We start from the raw sequence: 27,502 nt of genomic DNA on the forward strand, positions 1-27,502 counted from the left end.
AGGAAAAATCTGGAGGCCATATGTAGAGAAATGAATGTCAAAATGTGCCTCCAGCGTTTACACTTAGAGGAATGAACTTAGGCCTTATTAAAGGAAGTGACCAGAAAATGGAATATGGCAGTATTAAAAGGGAAAAAACTCCGTCCTGTGTGTGCTCCACTCCTGGCAAAATGAAGAATGATTTCCTTACGTGGACATATTACCTAATTGTTGGTTAAGATGTGAGTGGTAAGTCTAAAGATTGGTATCAACTCATGTTACTCTGGTGAGTAATTAAACATTCTAATGATGGATTCAGTGGGTAACTGTACCTGTGGCCCGAATACTCCATGGGATAATTTGCTCATTCTTGGACATTCTAAACTTTTTGTCCTTGCGGAAGACTATTTTACGCCCAATTTATTTAAATTGTAGCATCAAAAATCGCACCCAGCCTTAACACTTTTAACTGATATGCGCTATTTGGATGTATCGTGTTGTTGGGAGGTTTATGATTGGTATAAAAAAGTTTTTGGTGGAAAAAGAAGAGAAGGCTAGCTAATTGCTAACACACATGACCAAAAGTTACAGGGCTAAACTTACATGACCCAGGTCAAGACCCTCTGCTCCTAGCACATGTTAAGACATTAGCTTTCAACGTGTTTTATGTATGTTTGTCAATTTAAAGTTTTGTGTCATTTTAGTGATTGGTTTTATTTAAATATGTTATTTGTGTAATCGTGTTATTTTAGCAATGTTTTTTTTTTACTGACTGAAGTACCATCTTCTATTCTTCATATGGTGCTCCCTTTGTTTGTACTGCCTGCACATCAACAGTCTTTAATTGTTTTATAACGTGCAGAGGTGCCAATTCATTCTTTGATCCTATTGTGGTTTATTCCCCTTAGATGTAGAAGTATTTCCTAAGAATCCACATTCTTGTGTTAATTCCTGGTCCGTTTGTTGCGCCTTAGCTCCCTGGACCATACCCCTTTTTCTGGCACCCAGTTGATATAAAGGCACATTTCCAATGACTTACTACATTTAGAATAGATAGTGGTTTCTTGAAACATCAGTGGTGGGGTACATCTAAAGGAAAGTGTTCGCAGCTCGTAGGTAGACAATAACATTTATAATGAAGGTTCTGACCTTTAGAATGCCGTTGGTGACAGTCAAAGAAGTTAAGCTTGAGGGACTGCAATATTCAAGAGAATTTCTTTTGAGAGTACATCAATGTTTCGTTAGTGTAATTTCTTTTTTTGCATTAATCGTTGTTCTCTTGTTTTCTAGGCTGTTGTGCAAAAAATACTCTCTAATTTGACTATCACAAGTAAAGACGGGTATGTTGTACCTACTGAAAGAAATTTGAGTTTTGAAATAAAGCTGTACACAACAGTGAGTCATCTGCTGCAGTTTAACATTACCTTTGATATTGGTGAAATGCCCACACACCAGCTAAGTGATGAGTCTAGGTTTGGCACCTTGGATTATCTTCGTCTGCTGGAGAGTTATGGACTGCAGAGATGTCAGATGCACTTTCATATCTCCCTTTACTACAGGAGCACAGGCAATCACACTGTTAATGTTAGTGTTGCTGCTGAATCTAAGGTGGTGACTGCATCTCTTCTGCAGCAAGTGCAGGTATTTGAACCAATAACTGTGATTTTTCCAATGCCTGAATGGAAAAAGTTTGTTCAAGCTGGAGCTGATGTCGTCTTTGCCGTCAACAGCACGGGCAGCCATTTTGGATCCAAGTGCCATTGGAACATTACAAAGAGTGATGAAACAATCTTGACTTTCGTTGAGTCAGAATGGAACCTTAAATTTTGTTTCATAAAGACAGGATTTTACTTCCTCTCTGTTGAGTGCTTCAATGTTATTAGTGCCAGCAGATACCAAGAGAATGTTGACGTCCAGGAGGTGATAACGTCCCTTGATATTTCAGGGTCACGTCCCAAGTATGTTCTGCTTGGTGATTCCCTAACTCTTACAGCAGTAGTCCGGCAAGGATCCAACATCACTTTGAAGTGGACCTTTACTCCTGGCGATGCTCCCATTGTGAGCACCCTCCTGACAGCTAGCTATATGTATACTCAGCCCGGAGTGTTCTTTGTTACTGTGGTAGCTCAAAATAATGTCAGTAGCGCCCAGGCTAGTCTAGAGGTTATAGTCCAGGACCCAGTTGGGAGGTTTGTTCTCAGTGTATCTGACATTGTTACTGTTAACCACCCCTCTGAAATAAGCATAATAACTACTTCAGGAACCAACTTTTCTTTGGAAGTGTTATTCAATCTCACCCTTGTATTTTACACCGCCAACTGTTTGCCAAGTTCCTCAGTGGAGTTTATGCACGTTTTTAACACAATTGGTCAAGTGGAAGTGTTAGCACGAGCTTCAAACCAGGTGTCCTCTTACACAGCACAGGCAAATGTATCGGTGGTGGAAGAACTTTACTCTGTGGATATTGAAATAGTGAATCCACCTGTTGTTGGAGAGGATGTCATTTTGGCTGCAAGTTTGAATGGTAGGTTCTTGTTTTATCAAACATAATCTTTTTTAAGGGATTGTTTATAAAGAAGTGCGCATTTTAAGTCTAGAAACAGTTTTTTTGTTTGTAGAAATGTACCTTTATTTGCAAATAGTGATAATTATCAGGGACATCTTTTAACTCTATAGTTATACATGCATTCTGAAACTTACTTTCATTGTACACATCTAGCATGACTCCTGTTGGTTATTCACTGGCCATGATGAAAAAACACATCCAGTATACTGGTAACCTATTTCTTTTGTGCATAGCAGGCCATTTTCAGGGCTGCGCCCAGGGCATGCTTCACTTTGTCACTTCACCCTTGACTGCCCTTTCCTCCTTCCTAATCTCCTTTTCCACTAGATTCCTTCTAATTGGAGGAGAGGAGTTAGGGTCCCACTTCCTTTGCTGGAGATCTAGTCTTAGTAAAACAGGACCATCTTTTCTTTCTCATTCTACTTTCACAAATCTGGTTAGGCTGTTGGTGAAGGGGGAGGTCATCTGTCTTTTATTTTTATTGCTACCGTATTTTTAAAGATGGTGAGAGATAAAAATGTAACCAGTGGTAACCACACTGCTGCTGAACATTCTCCATCTTTTGTGGCCAACCTCTAAATGTTTGGTAATGCGTTGCAGTAATGGTGTTATCCATGTTCTGCATGACAGCTGTAACCTGTGGCAACCACTCAATGAAATCTCAATAGAGTAGTTTCCTAATGTGCAATAATAGTATAATAACCTTCTTGATATATGGAATATTTTATGTAATTGCTGTCTGATTAGATTGGTATATTGTCCACAATATATTAGCAGTATTTATTGTTCGCTACCATGATATTACAGGTTGCGTCGCTTTCAGTGACATAATGGGCATGAGTGGTCCTGTGACGACACTTTTGTAATGTCATAAGCGACCTTGTTTTTTTATGGTACTAATGGGGAACCTGAACTTCTTTGGGATGGATGGGGAAAAATACTATCACTAAATGAAAACTTCACACATTTAAATAAGGTAGAGAGAATGAAGCATTCTAATATTAATGATATTAAGGACATGTACTTATGTGTCTTACATGTCCTGACAGTGAAATGCTGCCAATTCGGTTTTTACTGTTGCAAGCCCTATCTCTCTCATAGGTTAACATGGGGGCTGCCTTTAAATATTATTAAAGCATAGATTCCCTTTGGAAGCAGATAGACGTGGAGTTTGGGGTCTCACAATTTAAAAATAAATCTTTTAGTGAAGTTGTTTTTTAGATTGTGTTTGGAAATGCCACTTTTAGAAAGTTGGCATTGTCTTGCTTAAACCATTCTGTGACTGTTTGTGGATTCCCTGTTTGGGTCAGTTTGACAGTTGGACTGTTTGCACCGCTCCTCTAGACAGTGACACAAAGGGAGCTGGGGTGTAGTCTGCATATCCTGATGGGCCATCACAACGCAGTCTCCAACCCCCTGGTGTGCATCTGGGGCCTGGCCTGGGCAAGACAGGATCTTGAAAACAACAGAAACCTCTCTTTGAAGTAGACCTACTTCAAAGGCAGAAAAGGGTATAAGAAGAGCACTCAAAACCCCTGAAAATCAGACAACTTCTGTATTCAAGATGAACCTCTGCCAAGGAGAAGAGCTAAAGAGCTGAGGAGAAGTGCTGCCCCTGCCTGTGACTGTGCTTTGTTGGGCTATCCTGCAGTTGCTGCTTCTGCCTGTGAAAGGGGACAAAGACTGGACTTTGTTGTACATTCCTGCCTGAGAAGAATCTCCAAGGGCTTGAACTGAGCTTGCCTCCTGTTGTTGAAGTCTCAGGGCCATCAAAGACTTCCCCTGCCAGCACCTGGACTCTCTGCTGAGACTCCTGCCCTGCCAAGTGGTGCCCTATCCAGTTCCTGGGCCCTTGAAATGTGAAGCTGGCAGACAAAGAATAAAAAATCCATGCACAGACTGCCGTACGGGGAAATATTTGACGCACCTTCCGTGATGTGGCTGATAAAAGACGGACTGCTGGCTTCACGGCTGAAATCAATGCCTCACCCGCATCGTTGCTGGAAGATCAACGCAACATGGCTGGAGAAACGACCTGCAACACCCGCTAACGGAGGCTGATAATGACATAAACCCCACATTACACAGTTTTGTGATACTGTACAACCGAATTTTCAACGCAACATCGCTGGGCGTGGAAAAACCAAAAAGCCTGTCCAGACCCGAGGTGCCCGTCCGGATCGACGTATCGCTCTCTTGCGGGAGAGAAGAAACGACTCACGCTGACCCGACCGGAGGAGGAGGAGCAACGCTCGGTCTAGCTTGCGAATGAGAAATCGACACATCGGTGGCCTTTACCGATGCACACTCGCCCGTGCAGTGTTATTTTGACCCTACCCAGGTACGTTTGTACGCTAACAATGTTCTCACTGTTAAATAAAGATTTAAGACTCTTATTCTTTGAAAATTCATAACTTGACCTGTGTATGTTGAATTTTTGTTGTTTTGGTCTTGTTTTATTCAGATAAATATTACCTATTTTCTAAACCTCTGTTGTGTTATTTTGTAGTGTCTTCACTGAATTACTGTGTGTGTTGGTACACAAACTTTACACATTGCTTCTGCAGTTAAGCCTGCCTGCTTGTGCCAAGCTACCAAGGGGGTGAGCGGGGGTTAACCAAGGTTGATTCTCCTTTACCTTGATTAAAGTGAGGGTCCTTCCTTGGACAGGGGGTAACCTGACTGCCAACCAAAGACCCCATTTCTAACATATATATATATATATATATATATATATATATATATACACACACACACTTTTATATATACATATACTCCTATATATTTGTTCACAAAAAAACAAAGGTTAAAGTGATGTTACAGTTAGGATTTAAAATGAATTACAACTTTAAAAAGTTAACAGACAGTTCATGAGCATCCAGCCAGGCCCTCCACCCAACCTACCACTGCGCCTGACACTTTTTTCAAGTACTGCAGTACTCACCACTCCAGCTGGGTTTCCAACCTATGGTACTGCACTACCGTGCAAGTATCCACAAGAAATATTTCAGGGTATCCAGCACCATGGGGGTCGAGCTTGAGCCGCTGCTCCCGCAGCAGTACTGCAGCACCTCTTAGGAGGGCCACACTGGGTCGCTCCCCTGGGGGGCAAATTGTATTTAGGCCATTAAGATCAGCCTATTTTTGTTAGGCCAATCTGCCCCCAAGGGGTGCAGAAATCACTAGACACCAGGGATTGGTGTGTATGTTTTTTTTGTTTGGGGGGCTGCCCCTTGGGCAAGGGTCGCTCCCCAGGGGGCCACATTACTGTTGCCCATATCTGCCCCCTTTGGGGCAGATCAGCCTATTTTTGGAAGGCCCATCTGCCCCCAAGGGGGGCAAAAAGCCCACCAGAGACCAGGGAAGTTTTCATTTTCAAAATAAGAGGGTGGAGGTATGGCCATACCCCCACCCCAAATAAATGGAGCCAAAGTTGTTCTGATCACCTGTGGGCAGATTGGGCAATTACCCCCGATTCACACCCCAGGGGGGCAGAAAGTCTACTAGATGCCATGGAGTTAAAAAAAAAAATAAAAATAAATAAATAATGGGGTGGTAGCTACCAACCAGTATGGGCCTGGTTATGTCCCCACCACAAATGAAGGGGGTAACAGTCTTTCAGCTCTCCCCCCGCACACTAAAATATCTTATCCCACGGCAAGCAAGAAGACATTTGATTATTTTTGGTTTTGGTTTTACATTTGGACCATGAGAGCTTGGTAACTCTCAAAATCGTCCCATTTGGAATGGTGAGGGTTGCACTTTTTTGACTTTGGGATGCTGCCATGTAGAAAAATCCACAAGACCCAGACATATCTGAAAACGAAACATCTCATTCCAAGGTGGGGTGCTTCACATGCACCCGCACCATTTTCTTACCCACAATGCCCCGCAAACCTCCAGCTTTGCTGGAAATCACCCATTTTTCCCCAATTTTTGTGTTGGAACCTTCTGGAATTTGCAGAAATCCACAAAATTCCTACCACCCAACATTGTCCCATCTATACCGATAAAAATTCTGCTGCACTTGTCAGCCTAAAAATGTTTTTGTTTCAAACTGCCCTTTTGGACCCGCTTTGGTTCCCCCTCAATTTCAACATATCTTTGACTTTTCCCTGACACAGGCACTTGGCCCACCTACACAAGTGAGGTATCATTTTTACTGGGAGACTGAGGGGAACGTTAAGTGGTAGGAAATCTGTCCCGGTGCGGTGTTCCCACACAGAATTGTGGGAAAAAGTGATTTTTTTTGTTTTAGCTAAATTTGAGGTTTGCTGAGGATTCTGGGTAAGGAATCATTGGGGGATCCACGCAAGTCACACCTCCCTGGACTTCCTAGGGTGTCTAGTTTTCAGAAATGTCTGAGTTTGGTAGGTTTCCCTAAATGGCTGCTGAGCCCAGGACCAAAAATGCAGGTGCCCTCCCACCCCCCAAAAAACGGGAAGTTTTGTATTTGATAATTTTGATGTGTCCAGATAGTGTTTTGGGGCTTTTCCTGTTGTGGGCACTAGGCCTACCCACACAAGTGAGGTATTATTTTTATCGGGAGACTTGGGGGAATGCTGGGTGGATGGACATTTGTGGCTCCTCTCAGATTCCAGAACTTTCTGTCACCGAAATGTGAGGAGAAAGTGTTTTTTTTAGCCATATTTTGAGGTTTGCCAAGGATTCTGGGTAAAAGAACCTGGTCAGAGCCCCACAGGTCACCCTATCTTGGATTCCCCTAGGTGTCTAGTTTTCAAAAATGTGCATGATTGCTATGTTTCCCTAGGTGCCGGCTGAGTTAGAGGCCAAAATCTACAGCTAGGCACTTTGTAAAAAACTCATCAGATTTCATTGTAAAAATGTGATGTGTCCATGTTGCGTTTCTTGACGCGAGCATCAGGCCTACCCACGCAAGTGAGGTACCATTTTTATCGGGAGACTTGGGGGAACACAGAATAGCAAAACAAGTGCTATTGTCCATTGTCTTTCTCTTCATTTTTTCCTTCCAAATGTAAGACAGTGTGTAAAAAAGGCATGTGATTGAGAAATGCCCTGTAATTCGCATTCTAGTATGGGCACCCCGGAATTCAGAGATGTGCAAATAACCACTGCTTCTTAACACCTTATCTTGTGCCCATTTTGGAAATACAAAGGTTTTCTTGATACCTATTTTTCACTTTTTATATTTCAGCAAATGAATTGATTTTTTATACCTGGCATAGAATGAAAACCCATTGCAAGGTGCAGCTCATTTATTGGCTCTGGGTACCTAGGGTTCTTGATGAACCACCAAGCCCTATATATCCCCGCAACCAGAAAAGTCCCACAGACGTAATAATATATTGCTTTGAAAAATCTGACATTGCAGTAAAAACTTAGAGTAAAACATTGAGAAAAACTGTTGTTTTTTTCACCTTAATTTCAATATTTGTTTATTTCAGCTGCTATTTTCTGTAGGAAACCCTTACAGGATCTACACAAATGACCCCTTGGTGAATTCAGAATTATGTCTACTTTTCAGAAATGTTTAACTTTCTGGGATCCATCATTGGTTCCACACCCATTTCTGTTCCTAAGTGGAAGGAGGCTGAAAGCACAAAAAATAGTACAAATGTGGTATGCCCAGTAAAATGCCACAATTGTGTTGAAAAATTGGGTTTTCTGATTCAAGACTGCCTGTTCCTGAAAGCTGGGAAGATGGTGCCTTTAGCACTGCAAACCCTTTGTTGATGCCATTTTCAGGGAAAAAACCACAAGCCTTCTTCTGCAGCCCTTTTTCCCCATTTATTTTAAAGAAAAAAAATGTTTGCTGTATTTTGGCTAATTTCTTGGTCTCCTTCAGGGGAACCCACAAAGTCTGGGCACCTCTAGAATCACTAGGATGTTGGAAAAGATGCAAATTTGGTGTGGGTAGCTTATGTGGACAAAAAGTTATGAGGGCCTAAGCGCAAACTGCCCCAAATAGCCCAAAAAAGGCTTGGCACCTGAGGGGGAAAAGGCCTGGCAGCGAAGGGGTTAATGCTTTGAAGTTGCCAACTGTTGTAAACAAAGCTACAAAACAAATCCATGCTCTGACAATCTTCACAAAAGGATTTATAGGAAATGGGGCATTTCGGATGCAGTTTAGGGATAGCAAGTTCAGATGGGCGCGTGGAGAAATTTCCCATAGTCACCCGCCCCCACGTAAGTAAAATATATCCAATGTCATTTAGCAAAACACAATTATTTGTACACACAGTAGCCTTAGAAATCACTATGAGACTACAAAAGGCACGAGTCTGCTACAGGAATGTTTGTTATAAGACAAAACATCTCAGTATAAATGGCATCCCTCTCTTATCCCCCGAGTTCCAGCTAATTAAGAACATGCCCTTGAAAACCAGTGTACGGTGTATACTGTTTTTGCATTATGGGGTTGACGGAATTAACTTTTTATATGAAACGGTGGTGCCTCACTACAGGTGATAGTGAAATAATTGTGTATTTGCTAGGATACACTTTGACGTTAGCCAGGAATAAAAAATAATTATAAAGGCACTGGGCCTTAAACGGTGAAAAATATTTCGGCCTCCCGATTGCTAAAAAAAAAAATGCTACTTTGTAATGCAACTATAAATTAACTTTTATAATTATAATTTAGAAAATGAACCATAACATCAGTCTCAAACTGTATCGTTACTTAGCGCTGTGTACAATCACCTAAGTGGAAAGATCAGCATTGAGCACATACATAGATGTTTATTCATGTGTCATATTTTCAGATCTCAGTAATGAGAAACTAACTAAATGTATTAAAAAAGCTCAGCAGGCTTAACTCTGGATTTGTGATTGGCCCTGCAATATATGACTGGCCCCTCAGGGAGGGGCTCATTGTAAAGGGGTCTCGGTCAAGGTTAAAACACCTTAGCTTAATAAAATGTAGGTGTTCTGAGGGTCTTGAGCCAATTTTATCCCACTTTTTTTCTGTAGCTCCTCTCTGATTGTAGGTTTGAATTCATCCCCATGTTTATTTACTACGGCGCACTATTGGGCAAGATGTCCAGCAAAGAGCCCCCCAAGGGGCCCATCAGGTATTGCAGTGCCTTTCTGACGAGGAGCATGCCATTTGATGAAGCATGACATCCAAATGGATGTGTGAGGGCTTTTGCTTCTATATTGCAGTGTGCCTAGTGAAGTTCTGTATACTCCTGTGGAACAGTGTACCTGTATGATTTGCATGATACTTGGGAGACTGTACACTGGATCATTTAATCTTGCTCTCCCTCTTATGGTTCGATAGTTTTGTTGGATAACAAGGACCTGCCTAGTGAGAGGATCTCCAGTGCAGTCAGCAGTACTTCTTCCAAAGGCCTGACCCAGGAGGAACTGGAGGACAGGCGGGAAAACAGGAGGCATCAACTAGAAATGGAGAAGCTCAGACTCCAGCATGAGAGGGAGCTACAGCTGACTAGCATAAGAAAGGAAGAAGAAAACCATAAACTTTCTATGGAGGAGAAAAAATTAATGTTTGCTCAAGAGCTGAATTTGAAGGAGCTGAATCTAAGGTGCAGGTCCAGCACTGATGGTGGCAGCAGTTCTCCAGTGTAGTCTGAGTGGAAGGATGTGGTAATGGATTTTGTTGTAGGTGATGACCTAGAACAGTGGTTTAAGGGTAATGAGGTGGCACTGAGGATGCATAGGGCCCCTGATAGAGATTGGGGGGCAGGCCTGTGGAAGTATTTTTCATTGGAGGGGGAAGATACCTTGTTGACCTTAGAAGTAGAGGATCAGATGAGGTACCCTGCCATGAAGGACACGCTTACCAGGTAGTATGGTCTCCCCCCAGAGAGTTGCAGGGTCAGGTTTAGGGATAGTTACAAACTTGGGTGGAGTATGTGGATTATTTCTGCAGAGCACTGGCTGGCTGGGTGAAGGGCAGCAAGGTAACAGACTATCAGTAGCTGTACAATTTGATTGCATGGAAGCACTTGTCTAGTCATTGTTTTCCAGAGCTGCACTGGCACTTGATTGACAACAAGCTCACTGACCTTAGGAAGCTTGCCAAGTAGGTGGACCATTGGCTCAGCACCAGAGTCCAAAAGAAGTTGTATGTGGGAGACTCAGCCAAGGGTGGGCAGAGTCCCCAACAGAAGGGAGGCAAGGATAAAACTAAGGAGTTCTCTAAAGGGCCCTAAACTAGTTCCCAGGGTAAGGATTTCCAGCCCCCTGTTGAGAAGAAGAGTTAGTTCCCTTCAGGAAACCCTGCACGGAAGCGACCCATCAAGTGCTGTGTCTGTAGTCAGGAAGGGCACATCAGAGGGAGTCCTAAGTGTCCTAAGCGGGGACAGGCTCCCACCAATGGGCAGTCACTTGGGGTGGCCAGTGTAGAGCTTGGGGAGGAGTTGGCCCCAAGTTAGTGGTAGGGAGCCATCTGAGTTGACCCATCTCCCTGGGTGAGGGTGTGGTGGTCCAGAGTACCTTCATACCTGATAATACAAAGAAGTGCAGGCAGTTGGGTGACCATCAATGGGAGGCAGGTGAGGGCTCTGAGAGACAGGAGTCAGTATGACAACAGTCCACTGTCATCTGGTATCTGAGGAACAAATAGTCCCTAATGTGGTCCACCAGGTTGTTGAAGTTGTCAACAATGAGTACCAATGCTTGGTAGCTCAGGTTCCCTTTGAATAGGAGCGAGGGGTGTCTCGGGTTCCTTGAGGGTAGCTGTGAGTCCATCCATGCCTGTTGACTGTCTGCTAGGGAGGGGGGCGTGGCTACGAGAGCCAAGATGTCAGACGTGTCGTCCGAGTGCTCTGACGGGGCCTAGCATTTATCTGTAACAACGGAGCCCCGCCTGACCACCGCCGGCATCTAAAAAGCAGTGCGACACCACACCGGTGCCGCGGAACGAGGAACAGCCCGGCGCGAGCTAGAACAAGGAAGCTCCGTGGCGCTTCAGGCCTCCCGAGCGAGCCGGGGGCTGGAGTTGCAGTGAGGCGCGGGGTGGTTGACCCGCTTGGCCGGCGGTGTGGTTTGACACCTGCCAGTCGCGGCCCAACTGAGCGGGAGGGACGAGCCTGCTCCGAGCATGAGAAGCACCGGCAGCTCTCTCCCTGAAACGGGATCGAATGCCGGAACCACCAACGAATAGCCCAGCACAGCACCGCACTGTAACGGCGGAAGAAGAAGGACTGGAAACAGACTGGTCCCGGCGCCGCAGCACCCCTGAGTGGGACGGGCCTGGGACCCGGGACGCAACGACGAGTGGCAGAGGTGGGAACCGGCCAGTGAATGGGGGCCCCCTGAAGCTGAGAAGGGGGGCCCAACACAGAAGAGAACTGTGTAGAGAAGGCTGCTGCCTGGAGCCAGGGGAGTACCGGTGGGGACTGGTGATGATGATACTCCTCCACGTGGAGCAAGGAGAGACCAGGTGAGCAGGGTTCCAGCCGAGGCCCTGAGGAAGGGGAGCACCTGGGGCCACACCTGAGGATAACTCCCTGATCCCTCCGGCCAGAGAAGCGGCAGTTACACACTGGAAGAGGGCAGCGGAGCTGGGAGGGTAGGAGTGGGACAGCCCTCAGGAGGCAGCTCCATGAACATTGCCGGGAACGGAGCGGGGACCACGGATCTGCCCGTTGTTGGGAGAGCCAGCCGGTGCCCGACCCCTCAGGAGGAGGAGCCGGGTGAGCGGGAGCCGGTCGGGGCCTGACGAAGAGGGGACGGGCCCGGATCTCACTTGGTGCACCGGGGAGTGGCACCACTCAAATTAATAATCCCGACGAGGAGGGCGGCGCCCAGTCAGAACACTGGTGGGTTACCACAGATAGCAGCGGAAGCACACGGAAGGCCAAGAGATCAAGTGACACCCAAGCATTGCCTGCTGGTTGAGGCAGAGAGCTGGAGTCTGACCTAACAGGGCTGATGACATAAAAAAGCCCCCGCAGAGGGTAAAGAATGGACCACCCAGCACTTAATGGTAATAAAGGAGGAGACACGCGTGAATCAGCACAATTTATGATGCAGGACACGTTAGACAAAATCCTAGGAGCGTTAGAAGACACAAAGACCACACTACAGCGCAACATCAATCTGGTCGCAGTTGGAGTGGGTCTCCTCCGAACAGACCACCGAAAGCTGACAGACAGGGTAAAAGACACGAAGACGACCCTGACAGATTTAACCCCGAGACAAAAGGATTTGGAAACCACTGTGCTGCACTTAACGGAGAGAATAACAAGACTGGAGCAGAGAGCAGAGGATGCAGAGGGGCAGAGCCGAAGGAACAATGTGCGAGTGGTGGGGCTGCCGGAAGGATCAAAGGGCACAAATATGGTGGAATACCTAGAGGATTGGATGCGGAAGACAGTGGCTCTGGACCGTCTGACGCCGTTCTTCGCGCTGGAGAGAGCACACCGGGTCCACGCGAGACCCCCGGCGCCTGGTAGACCACCCAGGGTGGTGATAGCACGCCTGCTGCATTATAGAGATTGGGACATCCTGCTCCAGAGAGCCACAGATTCAGGCCCTTGCAGAGTAGGCAACGGAGAAGTGACCCTTTTCCCAGATTTCACCCTCGAGGTTCAAACAAAGAGAGCTTCATTTCTGGCAGTAAAGAGAACGTTGACAGAGGAGGGAATCCAATAGTCACTCCGCTTCCCGGCCAGGCTGAAGGTGATGGTTGAGGGCAAGACCATGTTTTTTCCTAATCCAGAGGAAGCTTGGGAATGGCTGGAGGCTCGGGGTTGGGAAAGAGCGGTCTGGGCTGTGATTCCCCCTGCCCTTTTGGGGGGGAGGGTGGTTGAGGCGGCACCTCAACCCAACCTGAGCTGGGCAATCACAGACCCAGAAGGAACTGAGTAAAAATGAGGCCCTGAGGGCAGCGGCTTCAATGAGCAAAGAGGCCTCCCCGAAGAGAAACGAGGACAATGACTCAGATGGCACGGCGGCATCATCAGTAGAGAGCTCCTGTGGCTCGGAGAGTCAACCGAAAGTGACACCGCAGACGGCGGATGAATTGGGGTGATCGTGGCGCTGATGGACACCGTGGTGGGGCACACTGACCAGAAGAAAGGCCCTAATGGACTCGGTACCAACCCTCCGAAAGGCTTCTCGTCCATTCAGTAGAATGGCGAGAACTAAGTGTATTTGTTAGACCACGTTACTTGTTTGCACATTTTATTTGGGCACCCTACAGTTAGGGAGGGGACGGAGGAGGGGGAGTTGGGGTTACGTAACTTTGAAACCAGTTGGTGCCGGAATGAAAAAGGTTACACATATGTGGGTCGTTGGAGCATACAAAGCGGAAGACAGAACAATAAGAGGGGGTGGGACCCATATCCCTCCGAAGACACACCCATATGGCAGACTATAGCCTTTTAACATGGAACGTACGGGGAATGGGGTCACCCGTAAAAAGACATAAAATATTGTCCCACTTGATACGAAGAGGCATACACGTAGCGATGCTCCAAAAAACTCACCTGACAACGAGTGAGGTGGAAAAGTTGAGACGCAGATGGCGAGGGCAGGTGTTTGCCACCGGGTATTCATCCTACTCCAGGGGTGCATTAATCTGGATCCGCGCCGGCGTGCCTTTCGAGGCGAGGTCCATAGGGGTAGATCAGGAGGGCAGATTTGTAGTGGTAGAGGGGAGGCTCCACGGGACCCCAATAGTGCTGGGAAGTGTTTATGCCCCTAACCAAGATCAGGCACCTTTCTAGCAGCGTCTCTCGAGTCGCATCACCCACCAACACCATGGGGAATTACTAATAGGAGGAGACTTTAATAGTGTCCTTAACGTAGACTTGGATCGCTCTTCACCCCCACTACAGGGAGCAGCAACACACAAAACAGCCAAGAAAGTAAAAGAGTGGGTGAAGGCATGGGGAATGGTAGATATCTGGCGAGAACACCCAAACGATAAGGATTACTCATTCTATTCTGCCCTACACCAGTTACACACTAGAATCGACAGGGTGGTGTGCACCCCTGGGGTAGCGAGATGTATGATCCATACTGAGTACCTGGGGCAAACCATATCAGACTATAATCCATTACTAGTAAAGTGGAGAGTGGCTGAGGATAGGCCCCCCCATACCGTTGTGGAGGCTTTCACCGACGGCACTGGAAGATCAGGCATTCAGAGAGACTCTCAGATCTCACCTAGCAGACCAAATTAACATAAATAAGGGGTCAGCGTCCTCCAGATACATGGAATGGGAAGCACTAAAGGTGGAGATGAGGGGTTATAGTATAGGGCAGACGGTCGGGATAAAGTGAACATTAGAACGAGAAGTGATCAAGCTTGAGGAGGTCATACATAGATGGGAAAAAAGGGACCTAGGAATGCGCAAGAAAAGGAGGAATATGAACAGGCGATGAAATTCCACTCACGCGGAAGAACAGCTCTGCTGCCACTGCTTCCAGAGACACTTAGCCACAGTACAAGCCGAGTAGGGTAGATCGGGTAGGATGTTGGCATGGTTGTCGAAACCCGGAGGAGAGGGAACGCCCATAGTAAGCGTACGTGACATGAGAGGGGCCCACAGATTCAGACCCGGACCTATTAACGAGGCCTTCAAAGAGTACTACACTCACCTGTACAGGGAACTGGACGAACTAGAGGAAGACAGACTAATGGAATTCTTACGAACACTTCTGCTGCCGACCCTGGTCAATGGAGAGGGTGAAGAGCTAGGGGGCCCGGTGACGAAGGAGGAGGTACTCGAGGCAATCTTGCAGTTGGCCCCAGGGAAAACACCAGGCACTGATGGGTTGCCAGTGGACTTTTATAAGAAATACTCCAAGCTATTGGCCCCACAGCTGGTGTAACTTTACGCAGAGGCACTACACGAGGCCTTCTCCCAGACACACTCAGGGAAGCGGTAGTAATCCCCCTACCTAAAACGAAAATAGGCGAAGCGTCAGTCACCAACTTCAGACCGCTTTCGATGCTGAACAGCGATTTTAAAATTCTTAGCAAAATTCTGGCTAACCGACTGCTGCAGCACATACCCGCCCTCGTACATGCGGACCAAAATGTGTTTGTACCGATCCGAAACACATCACTCAATCTCCGTCAGCTCTTCGTTATCCTACAGATGCCAGGAACAGTGAAACCTCCAAAAGGGATGTTACTGGCCATAGACTTTGAGAAAGCCTTTGATTCGATTCACTGGGATTACCTGAGAGTGGTAATGCTAAAGATGGGCATGGGAGACAAATGGGTAAAGTGGGTGGACCTGCTCTACACAGCCACACAAGCGAGAGTGAAGACCGGGAAAATCATCCCAACCCCCTACACCATACATAGGGGCACCAGACAAAGATGTCCATTGTCGCCGCTATTGTTTGCCCTGGCTATCGAACCTTTGGCCGCTCACATTTGAATGGAAGGCGAGGGCAGGGGAGTAAAATGGGGAGAAACCGAACACAACATCTCACTATATGCCGACAATATCCTAATTTACCTCAATGATGGGGATACTGGACTTCCCTGGGCCCTGCAGACACTGGATCAGTTCGGAGACCTCTCAGGACTAAAACTTAATAGAGGCAAAACATACGTCTTCCCGGTGACAAAAGGATGCGCCCAACCATCTCTATTCCGGGAGGCCGTGGTATGGGCCCCTGCTACATTTAGGTACTTAGGAATTCAGGACCCGAGGGACCTGCGGGAAGGTAACCTTGGCAGGGCGCTCGGCTCCCTCAGAGCATCAGTGGGCTTCTGGAGATCCCTGAAACTATCTATAATGGCCAGAATAGCACTAACAAAATGGTCATGTTACCTCGCCTCCTTTATTATTTCACTAATTTACTGATACAGATCCCAGCGTCATGGTTTGGGGAACTGAACTCACTACTCAGATCTGGTGTGGGATGGGGGCCGGCGTCGCACAGCATTATCGACGTTATGTAGACCAACCACTGAGGGAGGACTCGGAGTTCCTGACTTCCAGCTATACTACTTATCTTGCCAGTTACAGTGGACTGCCAGATGGTTTGTGGGTGAGGGCAACCTGGATAGACACACGGTGAGCAGAGAACTAGGCACGGAAGAGATCATATCAGAAATGGTGGGTGGGAAGATGAAGTCACAGGAAAAGAGCACATTGACGAAAGTGGCCCTACTGTGCAGGAAGAGATGTTCAAAGACGGTAGGCATAGGTAGGCCCTACTCACTGGCATTACCACTAAGCATGCTGAGGGTAGAATCGGCTGTTGGGAAAAGGATGGACTCAGACCTATGTCCTTGGGCAAAGGCTGGAGTAGAGACAATAGGAGATCTGTTCGGTGAGGGGGTGCTGAGCCCATTTACTGAACTGGTAGACTATAAGGGGATCGACAGGGGACAGTTCCTTGTGCAACAGAGACTAACCCATATCGTACAGGAACACTGGGAAACGATTAATGCGGGACCTGCCACACACTGCGTATTACACCAACTACTGACAATGGGGGCAGATTCCCACCCAATCACAAAATTGTACAGAATACAAACCGAGGACACACTAGACCAGTTGAGACCACTGAGAGATAGATGGGAAAGAACCCTCGAAAGAGAGCTATCGGACACGGAGTGGAGGAAGATAATGGCATACCCAAAGAAAGTCTCGAGGAACACCAGCTTGAGATATATCCAGTATAGAACATACCTTACCCCACAACGCTTAACCCGTATATATGGAGGTACCCCTGCCGGATGCCCCAGATGTGGTGCCGTGGGTGCTGACCTCGATCACACGATCTGGCATTGTCCGGAGATCCAAGCTGGATGGGGGACGGTGATGAGTGATTTGGAGAAGCTGATGGGAAGGCCAATACCACAAACCCCAGCAGTATGCCTGGTGGGCCTGAAGCAGGGACTTACAATTGGGAAGGTGCAGGAGCGCTACATAGCCACCACGCTAGCATTATATAGACAACTAATAGCAGTGGGTTGGAAATCCCCTAAGGGCCCGGCTTTGTCTGAGTGGAGACGTGAGGTAGTGAAGTGGACAGGAGCTGAATTGCAGGTTCTGAAGAGTGAGGAGGTGAGAGGCTTGCGGCAGACACCAATAGCCCCGCCCTTGGAAGAGATACTGTTAAAATGGAGGCGAGAAGTGATGGGGGAAGGCAGTGACACAGGAGACTCGGATTAGCAAGTCAGCTAGTATACTTATATGGCGGAGAGAAGAACACACCATAAGATCCCTTATAATATGGAGGGCGAGCGATGGGAACATGGAACTCCAAGAAGTAGAGGGCAGGCGCAATACCAGGAAGGAGGCGGTATGAGGAGTCAGAGGACACCGAGGTGATAGCAGATGACCCAGCACATAAGACAGGAGAGATAGGAACTGGATGAGGGTAAACCGTGACAGAAGCACCACCCCAATGCGACCACCACATAAAAAGGCAATAGGGAATAATGGCACCATTGCGTTTAAGTTTAGGTTCATGTTAAGTTTAAGCCGACAGGATAACAGTAAGGATCAGGTAAGAGAGAGTACTCTATCAGAATCCAAATACGGGGTCAGGCATATGTTAAAGGCGGATAAAGGACAGTAAAGTACGCAAATAACTCAGAGAAACTGTAACACATGCCAATCCTAAACAGGAAAAAGAGTAATGATGTTTAAATGTAAAGTAATGATTAAGAATAAGTATGTGTTGAAGAATACAACCTGTACATGGAATAATATTAATAAAATATATTTTAAAAAAGAAAGACGGTCTGCTAGGGAACAATATGGAGCATACAACCTGGAAGGAGGTGGAGTTCAGGTCACATTTGGAAATGTTGGGATTGCCAGAGTGGGCGTGTCTGACCACACGGTCGTTGGCCGCCAGAGAGGGTGATCAGAAGGACCTGGAGCCTGAAACAGTGGCCCAGGTGCCAGCTTTGAAAAGAAGGGACAGTGGGAAACACACTCCTGAGATTCCCACGGTCCAGGAGGAGGCTGAACCTGAGGGGGGTTCCTTCGAACCTACTGGGGAAGAAGTGGGTGAACTTGGGGGACCTGCCTGAGCTGACCCATTGGCAGCAAGAAGGAGGCCCCCAAAGGAGGAATTCTGTTCAGAAAGCATGCCCTGCCCTTAAGGGCCTTCAGAAACAGACAGAGGGCCTGGCATCTGGTGACACCTCTGGATCTCACCTCATTTACTGGGAGAATGATTTCCTGTATAGTGCGCCAAAGGTTGCTGAGCCTTGGACAGCCAGTGTGCTGGTGGTGCCATGGGGTTTCAAAGCCTTCCTACTTGGTCTGAATCATGATGTGCCACTGGTAGGTTATTTGGGGCAGGACAAGACCTTTGACAGGCTTGCAACCCACTTTTATTGGCCCCAAATGAAGAAGGGTTCAGCAGTACCTGTCAGACCTACCAGGCAAGTGGCAAATCTGGGAAGAGGTGCAAAGCTCGTCTTCTCTTAAACCCTTTCCTGCTGTGAGCACCCCCTTTGAGTGGGTGGGCAGTGACATTGTGGGGTCTCTAGATCCCAAGACAGCCATGGGCAACAGGTTTATCCTGATCTTGGTGGACCATGCACCAGGTACCCAGAAGCTATCCCCTGAGTACAGTGACTGCACCCACAGTGGCCAGGGCACTTATGGGGATCTTTACCCATGTGGGTTTCCTCAAGGAAGTGGTATCTGACCTGGGTACCGATTTCATGTCGCTATACATGAAGGCCATGTGTAAAGCATATGGTGTAACATACAAGTTCACCACGCCTTACCTCCCCCAAAGCAATGGGTTGGTTGAGAGATTTGACTGTACCCTGAAGGGCATGATTATGGGTCTCCCTGAACCCATAAGGCATAAGTGGGATGTCTTTGTACTATGCCTGTTGTTTGCTTACTGGGAGGTACCACAAAAGGGGGTTGTCTTTCAGCCCTTTTGAACTTCTGTATGGGCACCCTATGAGAGGGCCTTTCAGTTTGGTGAAGGAGGGCTGGGAGCAAGCTCCCAAGAAGCCACCCCAGGATGTATTCAGTTACATGCTGACTTTAAGGAACCAGTCAGCCCACTTCCGGAAACTCAACCAGGAGAATCTGGAGGCTAGCCAGGAGGACCTGAAATAATGGTATGACCAGCATATCACTCTGGTTTAGTTTCAGCCAGGCCAGAAAGTATGGGTGATGGCCACAGCAGAGCCTCTGTATGTCTATTTTTGAACAAACACGACCACTATTTTTCACTTTGACTTTTCAATTTTGGTTTTATACAGTGCAGAGTCACCATGACATCTAGGACCTAACAATTGCATAGTTGGGGTTGTGCACACAGGTTTAAGTCTTGATTAGGTATGCGTCTCTTCTAATTATGTGTATTGTTGTTATTTGGTTATTTGTTTGATTTGCACATATTTTAGATTTTTTCTTTCAGGTGTCCCCTGTTATTTAGGTTGTCCTGATGAAACCCTACATTTATTAAAGGGTCGAAACATTGTCGACTAAGCCTGGAATTAACCTATACACAGTGGCCCTTTGTTCATAAGTGGGTCACTACAAATGGACTTGCATTTGATTTAGGTCATTTGTGACTATCTTTCGAAACTTGTTTTGTTGCAATATGTTAATGTATATTGATTGGTGTAGGTTACTTTCATGCTTTGGGGCTTTTCTCAGAATTAAAGTGAACCCTGCACTAACAAATGATGGTTTTGATTAGTTTCAGTTCATGCACTGATTATCACTATTTATAATTGTGGTTGCCCTTCCTCCATTCTCTCCTACTGGGTATAAAATCAATAAGATTGTGCTTTGAATTTTATTGTTTATCTATATTATATTCCTATGGAAACCACTGTTTTCAGAAAATAGACAGATGCTTCAGAGCGTGGTGTAGGGGCCATGCCCTCATCGCTTAACGAAGAGGGCCTAGATCAGCCTGTAGCCTTCAACAATAGGAGGTCACTTCCCCGGGAACAGAGGTGGAGCGCATTTGAAAGGGAGACCTTTGCTGTGGTCTTAGCACTAAAGAAGCTACAACCCTACTTGTTTGGGACTCACTTCCGTGTTCAGACAGACCACAGTCAACTCGTATGGCTAATGCAGATGAGGGGGTGAAAATCGTAAACTGTTGAATTGGTCCATCTTTCTACAGGGAATGGGATTTATGGTGGAACACCGTCCTGGCACGGAACAGGCCAATACTAATGGTCTGTCCAGATTCTTCTGCCTTAGTGAAGAGAACTCCCATGAGGTTGGGTAGTTCTCCCCACTTTCATCTGGCGGGGACACGTGTTAGACCCGTCAGTTCTTGGCATGGTTTTCCCTATCTTTTTGGCTTCTGACCTCTTGTTATAATCCTGTGCTGAACTTTGTTTTTGCTGGCTTTAGGACTCAGGGCACTTTACCCCTGCTGACCAGTGCTAAAATGCAATTGCTTCCTGTGTAATTTGTGATTATTTGGTTATCCCTGATTGGCATATTTGATTTACCAATAAATCCCTAGTAAAGTGCACTAGAGGTACCCTGGGCCTGTAAATCAAATACTACTAGTGGTCCTGCAGCACTGATTGTGCCACCCACATGAGTAGCCCTGTGAACATGTCTCAGACCTGCCACTGCAGTGTCTGTGTGTGCAGTTTTAAACTGCCAGTTCAACCTGACAAGTGTACCCATTTGCCAGACACAAACCTTCCATTTTACTACATGCAAGTCACCCGTAACGTAGGCCTAAGGCAGTCCTGTGGGCAGGGTGCAGTGTATTTAAAAGGTAGAACATGTACTACTGTGTTTTACATGTCCTGATAGTGAAATACTGCTGAATTTGTTTTTCACTATTGCAAGGCCTATCTCTCCTATAGGTTAACATGGGGATTGACTTGGAATATCTTTTAAGTGCAGTTTCCCATTGGGAGCAGATAGAGATTGGAATTTGGGGTCTCTGAACTCACCATTTAAAAATACATCTTTTCATCAAGTTGGTTTTTAGATTGTAAGTTTGGAAGTGCCACTCTTAGAAAGTGGACATTTTCTTTTTTAAACCGTTCTGTGCCTCTGCCTTGCTGTGGTTTACATGTCTGAGTCAGACTGACAGTGAATTCACTCTAGACAATGACTTATAGAGAGCTGACGTGTGTCCTGCATATCCTGATGAGTCTTCCTGGGAAGAGTGTAAGGGAGGCTCTGACACCTGCACTTGAAAGGGCTGTACCTGCCCTCACACATTATAATCTCCAACCGCCTATAGTGTGCCTGGGCAGGGCAAGGAAGAGGCAGGGTGTTGTGCACTACAAAGACTTTCCTTTGAAGTTTGCCTACTTCAAAGGCAGAAATGAGTGAGTATTGGACTTCTGACCCCACAACTTTAGATTACTTCTGGATCAAGAGGGTCCTCTGCCAAGGAGAAGAGCTTAATGCTTGAGGAGGACCTACCACTCCGCCTGTTGCTTTGCTGTGCTGGCCTGCTGCTTCTGCATTAAGAGGGAAAGGACTGGACTTTGCTTTCTGAAATCCTGCTTGTGAAGTTTCTCCATGGGCTTGGACTGAGCTTGCACCCTGTTCTGAAGGCTCAGGGCCATCAAAGACTTCATTTGCCAGCTCCTGGGCCTCCGACCCTTCCAAGTGGTGCCATATCCAGTCCCTGGGCCCTTGAAAAGAGAAGCTGGTGATACCAAGGTGAAAATCCATGCACCAGAGGCGAGCAGCAGAAGAATCGAAGCAGCGCCTGCACTGCAGCTAATCAACAGAAGGCCAGTGAAATCAGTCCATCGCCAGCTCAGCGCGGATTAATCGCTGCAGTGCTGCTGTATTTGTCATGCATCGTCCCTGGGCTTCAAAATCTTCAACATCTCCATACAGACCTGAGGCTGCTTGTCCAGAAATCGACGCATCCATTCCCTGCGAGAATAGAATCATAGTATTGCTTACCCGGTAGAGAGAGAATTGATGCACGGCCTCACTTGTGAGTAAGGAATTGATTCATCGCTTTCTTTTCCAATGCATGCTCGCTCCTGTGGCTTTATATTTGACGCATACCATGTACTTTGTACTAAAACAATGCATCCATTGACTATTATGGATTAAGAATCTTTTACTTAAAATTTTGATATCTCTACCCCTGTATGTAGGATTTTGGGTCTTTTTGGTCTTGTATGATTTAGGTAAATATTGGCTATTTTTCTATAATGGGTGTTGAGAGTCCTTTTGTGGTGTTTTCACTGTTACTGTGTTCATTTGTACAAATACTTTACACATTGCCTCTGAGATAAGCCTGACTGCTTTTGCCAAGCTACCAAGGGTGTGAACAGGGGTTATCTCCCATATCCTGACTAGAGTGAGGGTCCCTACTTGACCAGTGTGTAAACTGACTAACAACTAGACTCCATTTCTAACAGGAAGTTTTTACTACTAGGATCTAGAAAACTAAAAAAGTATGTGTTCTTTCTACTTACACTGCACGTGCCCTATGTGCTACCTAGGGCCTACCTTAGGGGTGTCTTATGTGTAATGAAAGGGGAATTAAAGCTTGGCAAGGAGTTTTGAATGCCAAGTTAATATGGCAGTGAAACTACACATTCAGGCTGTGCAGTGGCAGGCCTGAGACATGTTTAAAGAGCAACTTAAGTGGGTGGCAGAATCAGTGCTGCAAGCCCGCTAATAACTTTTAATTTGCAGGCCCTGGGCACATCTAGTGCACTTTACTAGGGACTTACAAGTAAATTAAATATGCCAATTGTGGATATACCAATGTTACCATATTTTAGGGGAGAGAGCGCATGCACTTTGTGCACTTTACCACTGCTAACCAAAGCTAGAGTCCTATGGCCAACAATAACAGAGAAGCAAAAATGAGGCAAGGTAGGCAAAAGGTTTGGGGGAAGACAAGTCTAAGGTTGTCAAGTTTAACATGTGTTCCTCCCCCACACAAGCTGAAAGTGGGGAGAGCTACCCAACCCCTTGGGAACTCATCACAAAAGCGCAAGAACATAGAGAGACCATCAGCATTGGTGTGGTCTGATCCAGGTCGGTTTTCCACTGGAAAGTCCTTCCCCTATAGGGAGATGGGCCACCTCAACAATTTTGGATTCTCACCCCTTGTTTGCATTAGCCACCTGTGGGTTCTGTGGTTGGTATAAATCTGGAAGGGAGTCCCAAGTAGGTATGGTCTTAACTTCTTTAGTGCCCACACCATAGCACAGATTTCCCAATCAGTAGAATTCCATATGTGTGTTTCTGAGGTAGTAACCTCCTTGAGATGAAAGCTATAGCTTGGTCCAGGCCCTCCTCATTAAACTGTGACAGTACTATTCCTGCACCATGCTCTGAGGCATCAGTTTGAACTATGAACTCCTTGGAAAAGTCGGGGGCCTTGAACACAAGGGCTGTGGACACGGCTTGTTTCAGGGAGTCAAATGTTTTCTGGCATGTCTCTGTCCATATCACATTTCTGGGTTGTTTCTTTGATGTTAGTTCAGTTAAGGGGGCCACAATGGTGCCACACCCTTTAACAAACCTCCTGTAGTACCTGGTGAGGCCGAAGAAGGCTCTTATCTTGGTCTGAGTCCTTGGGAGCTCCCAGGTAATGATGGTTTCTATCTTGGTCTTGAGGGGTTGGACCAAAACCCCGCCCACCAGGTGTCACAAGTACACCAGAGTCCCCTGCCCTACCTGGCCATTCATGGCCTTGATAGTCCAGCCTGCATCTTGCAGGATCTGCAACACTTCCTTGAGGTGGAAGAGATGGTTCTTCCAGCTGCTACTGAAGATAGCTATGTCATCCCGATATGCAGGGCTGACTGCCTCCATCCCAGCCAGGACTTGCTTTACTGTTCTCTGGAAAGTGGCAGGGGTATTCTTGAGCCCAAAGGGAATTACTCGGATATGGTAGTGGCCCTCTGGGAGGAAGAAGGCTGATCTCTCCTTGACTCCTTCATTTAGGGCAATCTGCTAGTATCCCTAAGTAAGGTCAAAAGTACTCAGGAACTGAGCAGTCCGTAATCTGTCAGTCATCTCATCTGCCCTTGAGATTTGATGAGTATTAGTTTTGGTGACTGAATTGAGCTCCCTTTATCCTACACAGAACCTGGCTTCTGGTGTAGTGCTCTTTGGGGCAGCCTTGGCTACCAGCACCACAGAGCTGGACCATTGGCTACTGGAAGGCTAAATCACCCCCAATTCTAGCATTCTGGAAACTTATTCCTTAATGCTGACCCTCACTTTGTCTGACAGCCGATATTCTTGACGGGTGGGGGCTGTCTCCTGTGTCTATCATGGGTACACCCCAGGAGTGAGGGAAACCGAGAGGAGAACTGTCCCTACAACTGGCAACCGTCCCTCTGCTGTCCAGAAGCCAGGGTAGGAGAAAGGTTTACGCCTTCTACTGACCCATCCTGCTCTTTGGAGGCTGAGGTCAAGGAAGAGGTTCACTCTCCTCTTCCTCCCCTCCATCTGTCATCAACAGCATGACCTTGGACCTCTCATAAAGGGGATTCAGACAGTTCAGATGGATAACCCTTAAGGGCTGGCTGTGAGTGTTGAGTTCCACCAAGTAGGTGGCCTCCCCCTTCAGCTTAACAATCTCATTGGACCCAGTCAGATGGTCTTGAAGGGTCTGCCCTCCACAATTTCTGTCCAGGTTGCACGTCCATAGGGTCCACCATCTGGTCTGGTACCACTGTTTCATTACTTTCTGGCCTGTAAGCTGTCTGAAGCTTGCTTCCACAATTTGACTATCTGGCTTTGAAAGGCCAGCATGTACTTCACTTCATCCTGGGGGGAGGTTCCCTGGGAGATTGCTCCCACTCTTCCTTTACCAGTCTGAGAGGTCCTTTCACTGGGTGCCCGTTCAAAAGCTTGAAGGGGCCAAATCAAACCCCCTTCTGAGGTATCTCTCTATATGCAGAGAGTAGGCATGGCAGAAGGTTTAAACCTCAGAGCCTCAGTTAGGCTCCAGAACATGCCTTTCAGGGTCTTGTTGAATCTCTTAAAAAGTCCATTGGTTTGTGGATGGTAGGGGGTGGAGAACTTATAGGTAACTCCACACTCCTACATTGACTGCACATAAGCAGACATGAAGTCTGTGCCCCTGTCAGACACCACTTCCTTTGGAAAAATCAGGGCCCTAGTCACTGTGGTTGCAGTAGTACTCCTCAGAGGTATGGCCTTTTGGTAACTAATGGTGTGATCCAGCAGAACCAGGATGTATCTGTAACCAGAAGAGGTTTGGGGAGCCTTACAATGTTGATGCTGACCATCTCTAAGGGGGTGCCAATGACAGGCAAGGGAGACAGAGGAGCTTTAGACTTCTGTCCTGCCTTCCCACCAGCCTGACAAGTCACACAAGTTCTACAGAATGTATCTGAAGACCGCCTCATCTGGGGCAAGTAAAAGTGGGGGACAAGCATTGCAAAGGCCTTGTCCTGGTCCAGATTTCCTTCCAGGGGAATCTCATGAGCCAGCCCTAGTTGAAATGACTGGTAGCACTGGGGTGAGGGGGCACTAGGGCCCTTGTCCCATGTGGTAGTTCATTAGGCTCACTGTACAGGAGGTTATCCTCCCAGTAACTGCGGTAATGGCCAGAGGTATCACCTGCTGGTTGGGCTTCGGCCTGTCACTTCATTGCCTCCAAGGCTTAGCACTCCCTCTGAGCCTTGCAGAAGTCTTCCTTGGTGGGCCCTCCTACCTGTCATCCAGCAAGAACAGGTAGGTCACCAAGGGAGACCCTGTCCTCTCCACTGGGCTCTGGGGTAACCTCCTTGGGTGCCCCATCCACCTCATTTGGGAGGCACTCTTGGGCTAGTTCTCCAGTCTGCTCAGGCTTCCTTGAATTGGCAGCTGTCTGAACAAATTTTTCCCAGTTCTGGACCTTTTTGACTCCCTTTCTCAGTAGCCATGGAGGTAGCACAAGGCCACTCGGGTATCCTCAATATTTTCAGTTGTGACTTGTGCTCCAATTCCTTCCAGGCAGTGTGCTCTAGGTCACTCCCTAGCAAACAGTCCACAGGCATGGAAGGGCTTACAGCTACTTGCAGAAGACCTGAGACCCCTCCCCCCCCTCAAAGGGAACAAGGGTCTCTGGTTAGTGACCCTTACAGTTGTCTGCTAGCACAACCTGGTGAAAAACTTTGGGTAAAATCTGCTCTGGGGACACTGTGCCCATTGATGGTAACCCACTGCCTACACTTGGTAGTATTGGATGGCACATGGGTCTTTGGGACAATCTCCATGTCACCCAGGGACAGTGGGGTAACCCCACTGAGCTTCCTGCCCACTACCTGGGGAAAACTCCTCCCCAAGCACTACACTACACTTGCTACCCCTGGGGACTTTCCTCCAGTGGGAGCTGGTACTCCTTTTGGGCTCTTAGGAACCCCTTTGATATGCCCATACTCAAAGCACTCATAGCACTTAGAGGGGGGGCTTGTACTTATTCTTGTCAGGGAAGCTCTTTTTCTGGTGGTCGGATTGGGCATGGGACCCTTTCCCCTGAGAACTGTTTTGGGCACCTTGATAGTGCTCATTCTTTTCATCTCCCCCCACCTCTTCTTTTGGTAGGAACTCTGACCACCCATTCTCCACCCCTCCCCCTCCTGGATGCCTTTGTGGACACCCTGGTACTGACCGAGCGTTCTGCCTCTTCAGCAAGCTTCCTGGGACCATTCAGCTTGCTATACATTAGGTGCTGGAATAGCTACGGAAAACATACTTCAAACATGTGCTCCCTCATAATTGGGTTGGGCTATCCTTCAAAGTCATCTACCTTGCTGCCCCTCACCCAGCCCTTCAGTTTCTTGTAGAACAATCAAGGAAATCCACCCAGGTTTCTGAGAGACATTTGTGTCTCTTCCTAAATCTCTGGTGGCACTTCTCTGGAGTTAACCCAAACTTGCTGACGAGAATAACCATCATGGGAGTGTACTGTGTCTGGTCCTCTGCTTCTAGTATTAGGAGTGTTTCCCTCCCCACCGTGGGCATATACTTCCACAGACTACCTCCCAATATTCTTCAGGAACCTTGTGAGTTCTGAGAACCATCTCATAGGCTGCAAACCACTTGCCTATGCCAT

At 47.0% G+C, this 27,502-nt stretch overlaps 1 protein-coding gene across 1 annotated transcript in view; it reads left to right on the plus strand.

The window, feature by feature from the left end:
• The window catches only part of PKD1L1 (polycystin 1 like 1, transient receptor potential channel interacting), a 1,079,023-nt gene that overhangs the window by 202,285 nt on the left and 849,236 nt on the right, over positions 1–27,502 (plus strand). The window contains exon 8 of the mRNA XM_069216140.1: positions 1,270–2,503. Coding sequence (XP_069072241.1) covers positions 1,270–2,503 — 1,234 coding nt within the window. The remainder of the gene's footprint in view (positions 1–1,269; positions 2,504–27,502) is intronic.

This window comes from Pleurodeles waltl, chromosome 2_1, assembly GCF_031143425.1.
Source record: "Pleurodeles waltl isolate 20211129_DDA chromosome 2_1, aPleWal1.hap1.20221129, whole genome shotgun sequence".
NCBI lineage: Eukaryota > Metazoa > Chordata > Amphibia > Caudata > Salamandridae > Pleurodeles > Pleurodeles waltl.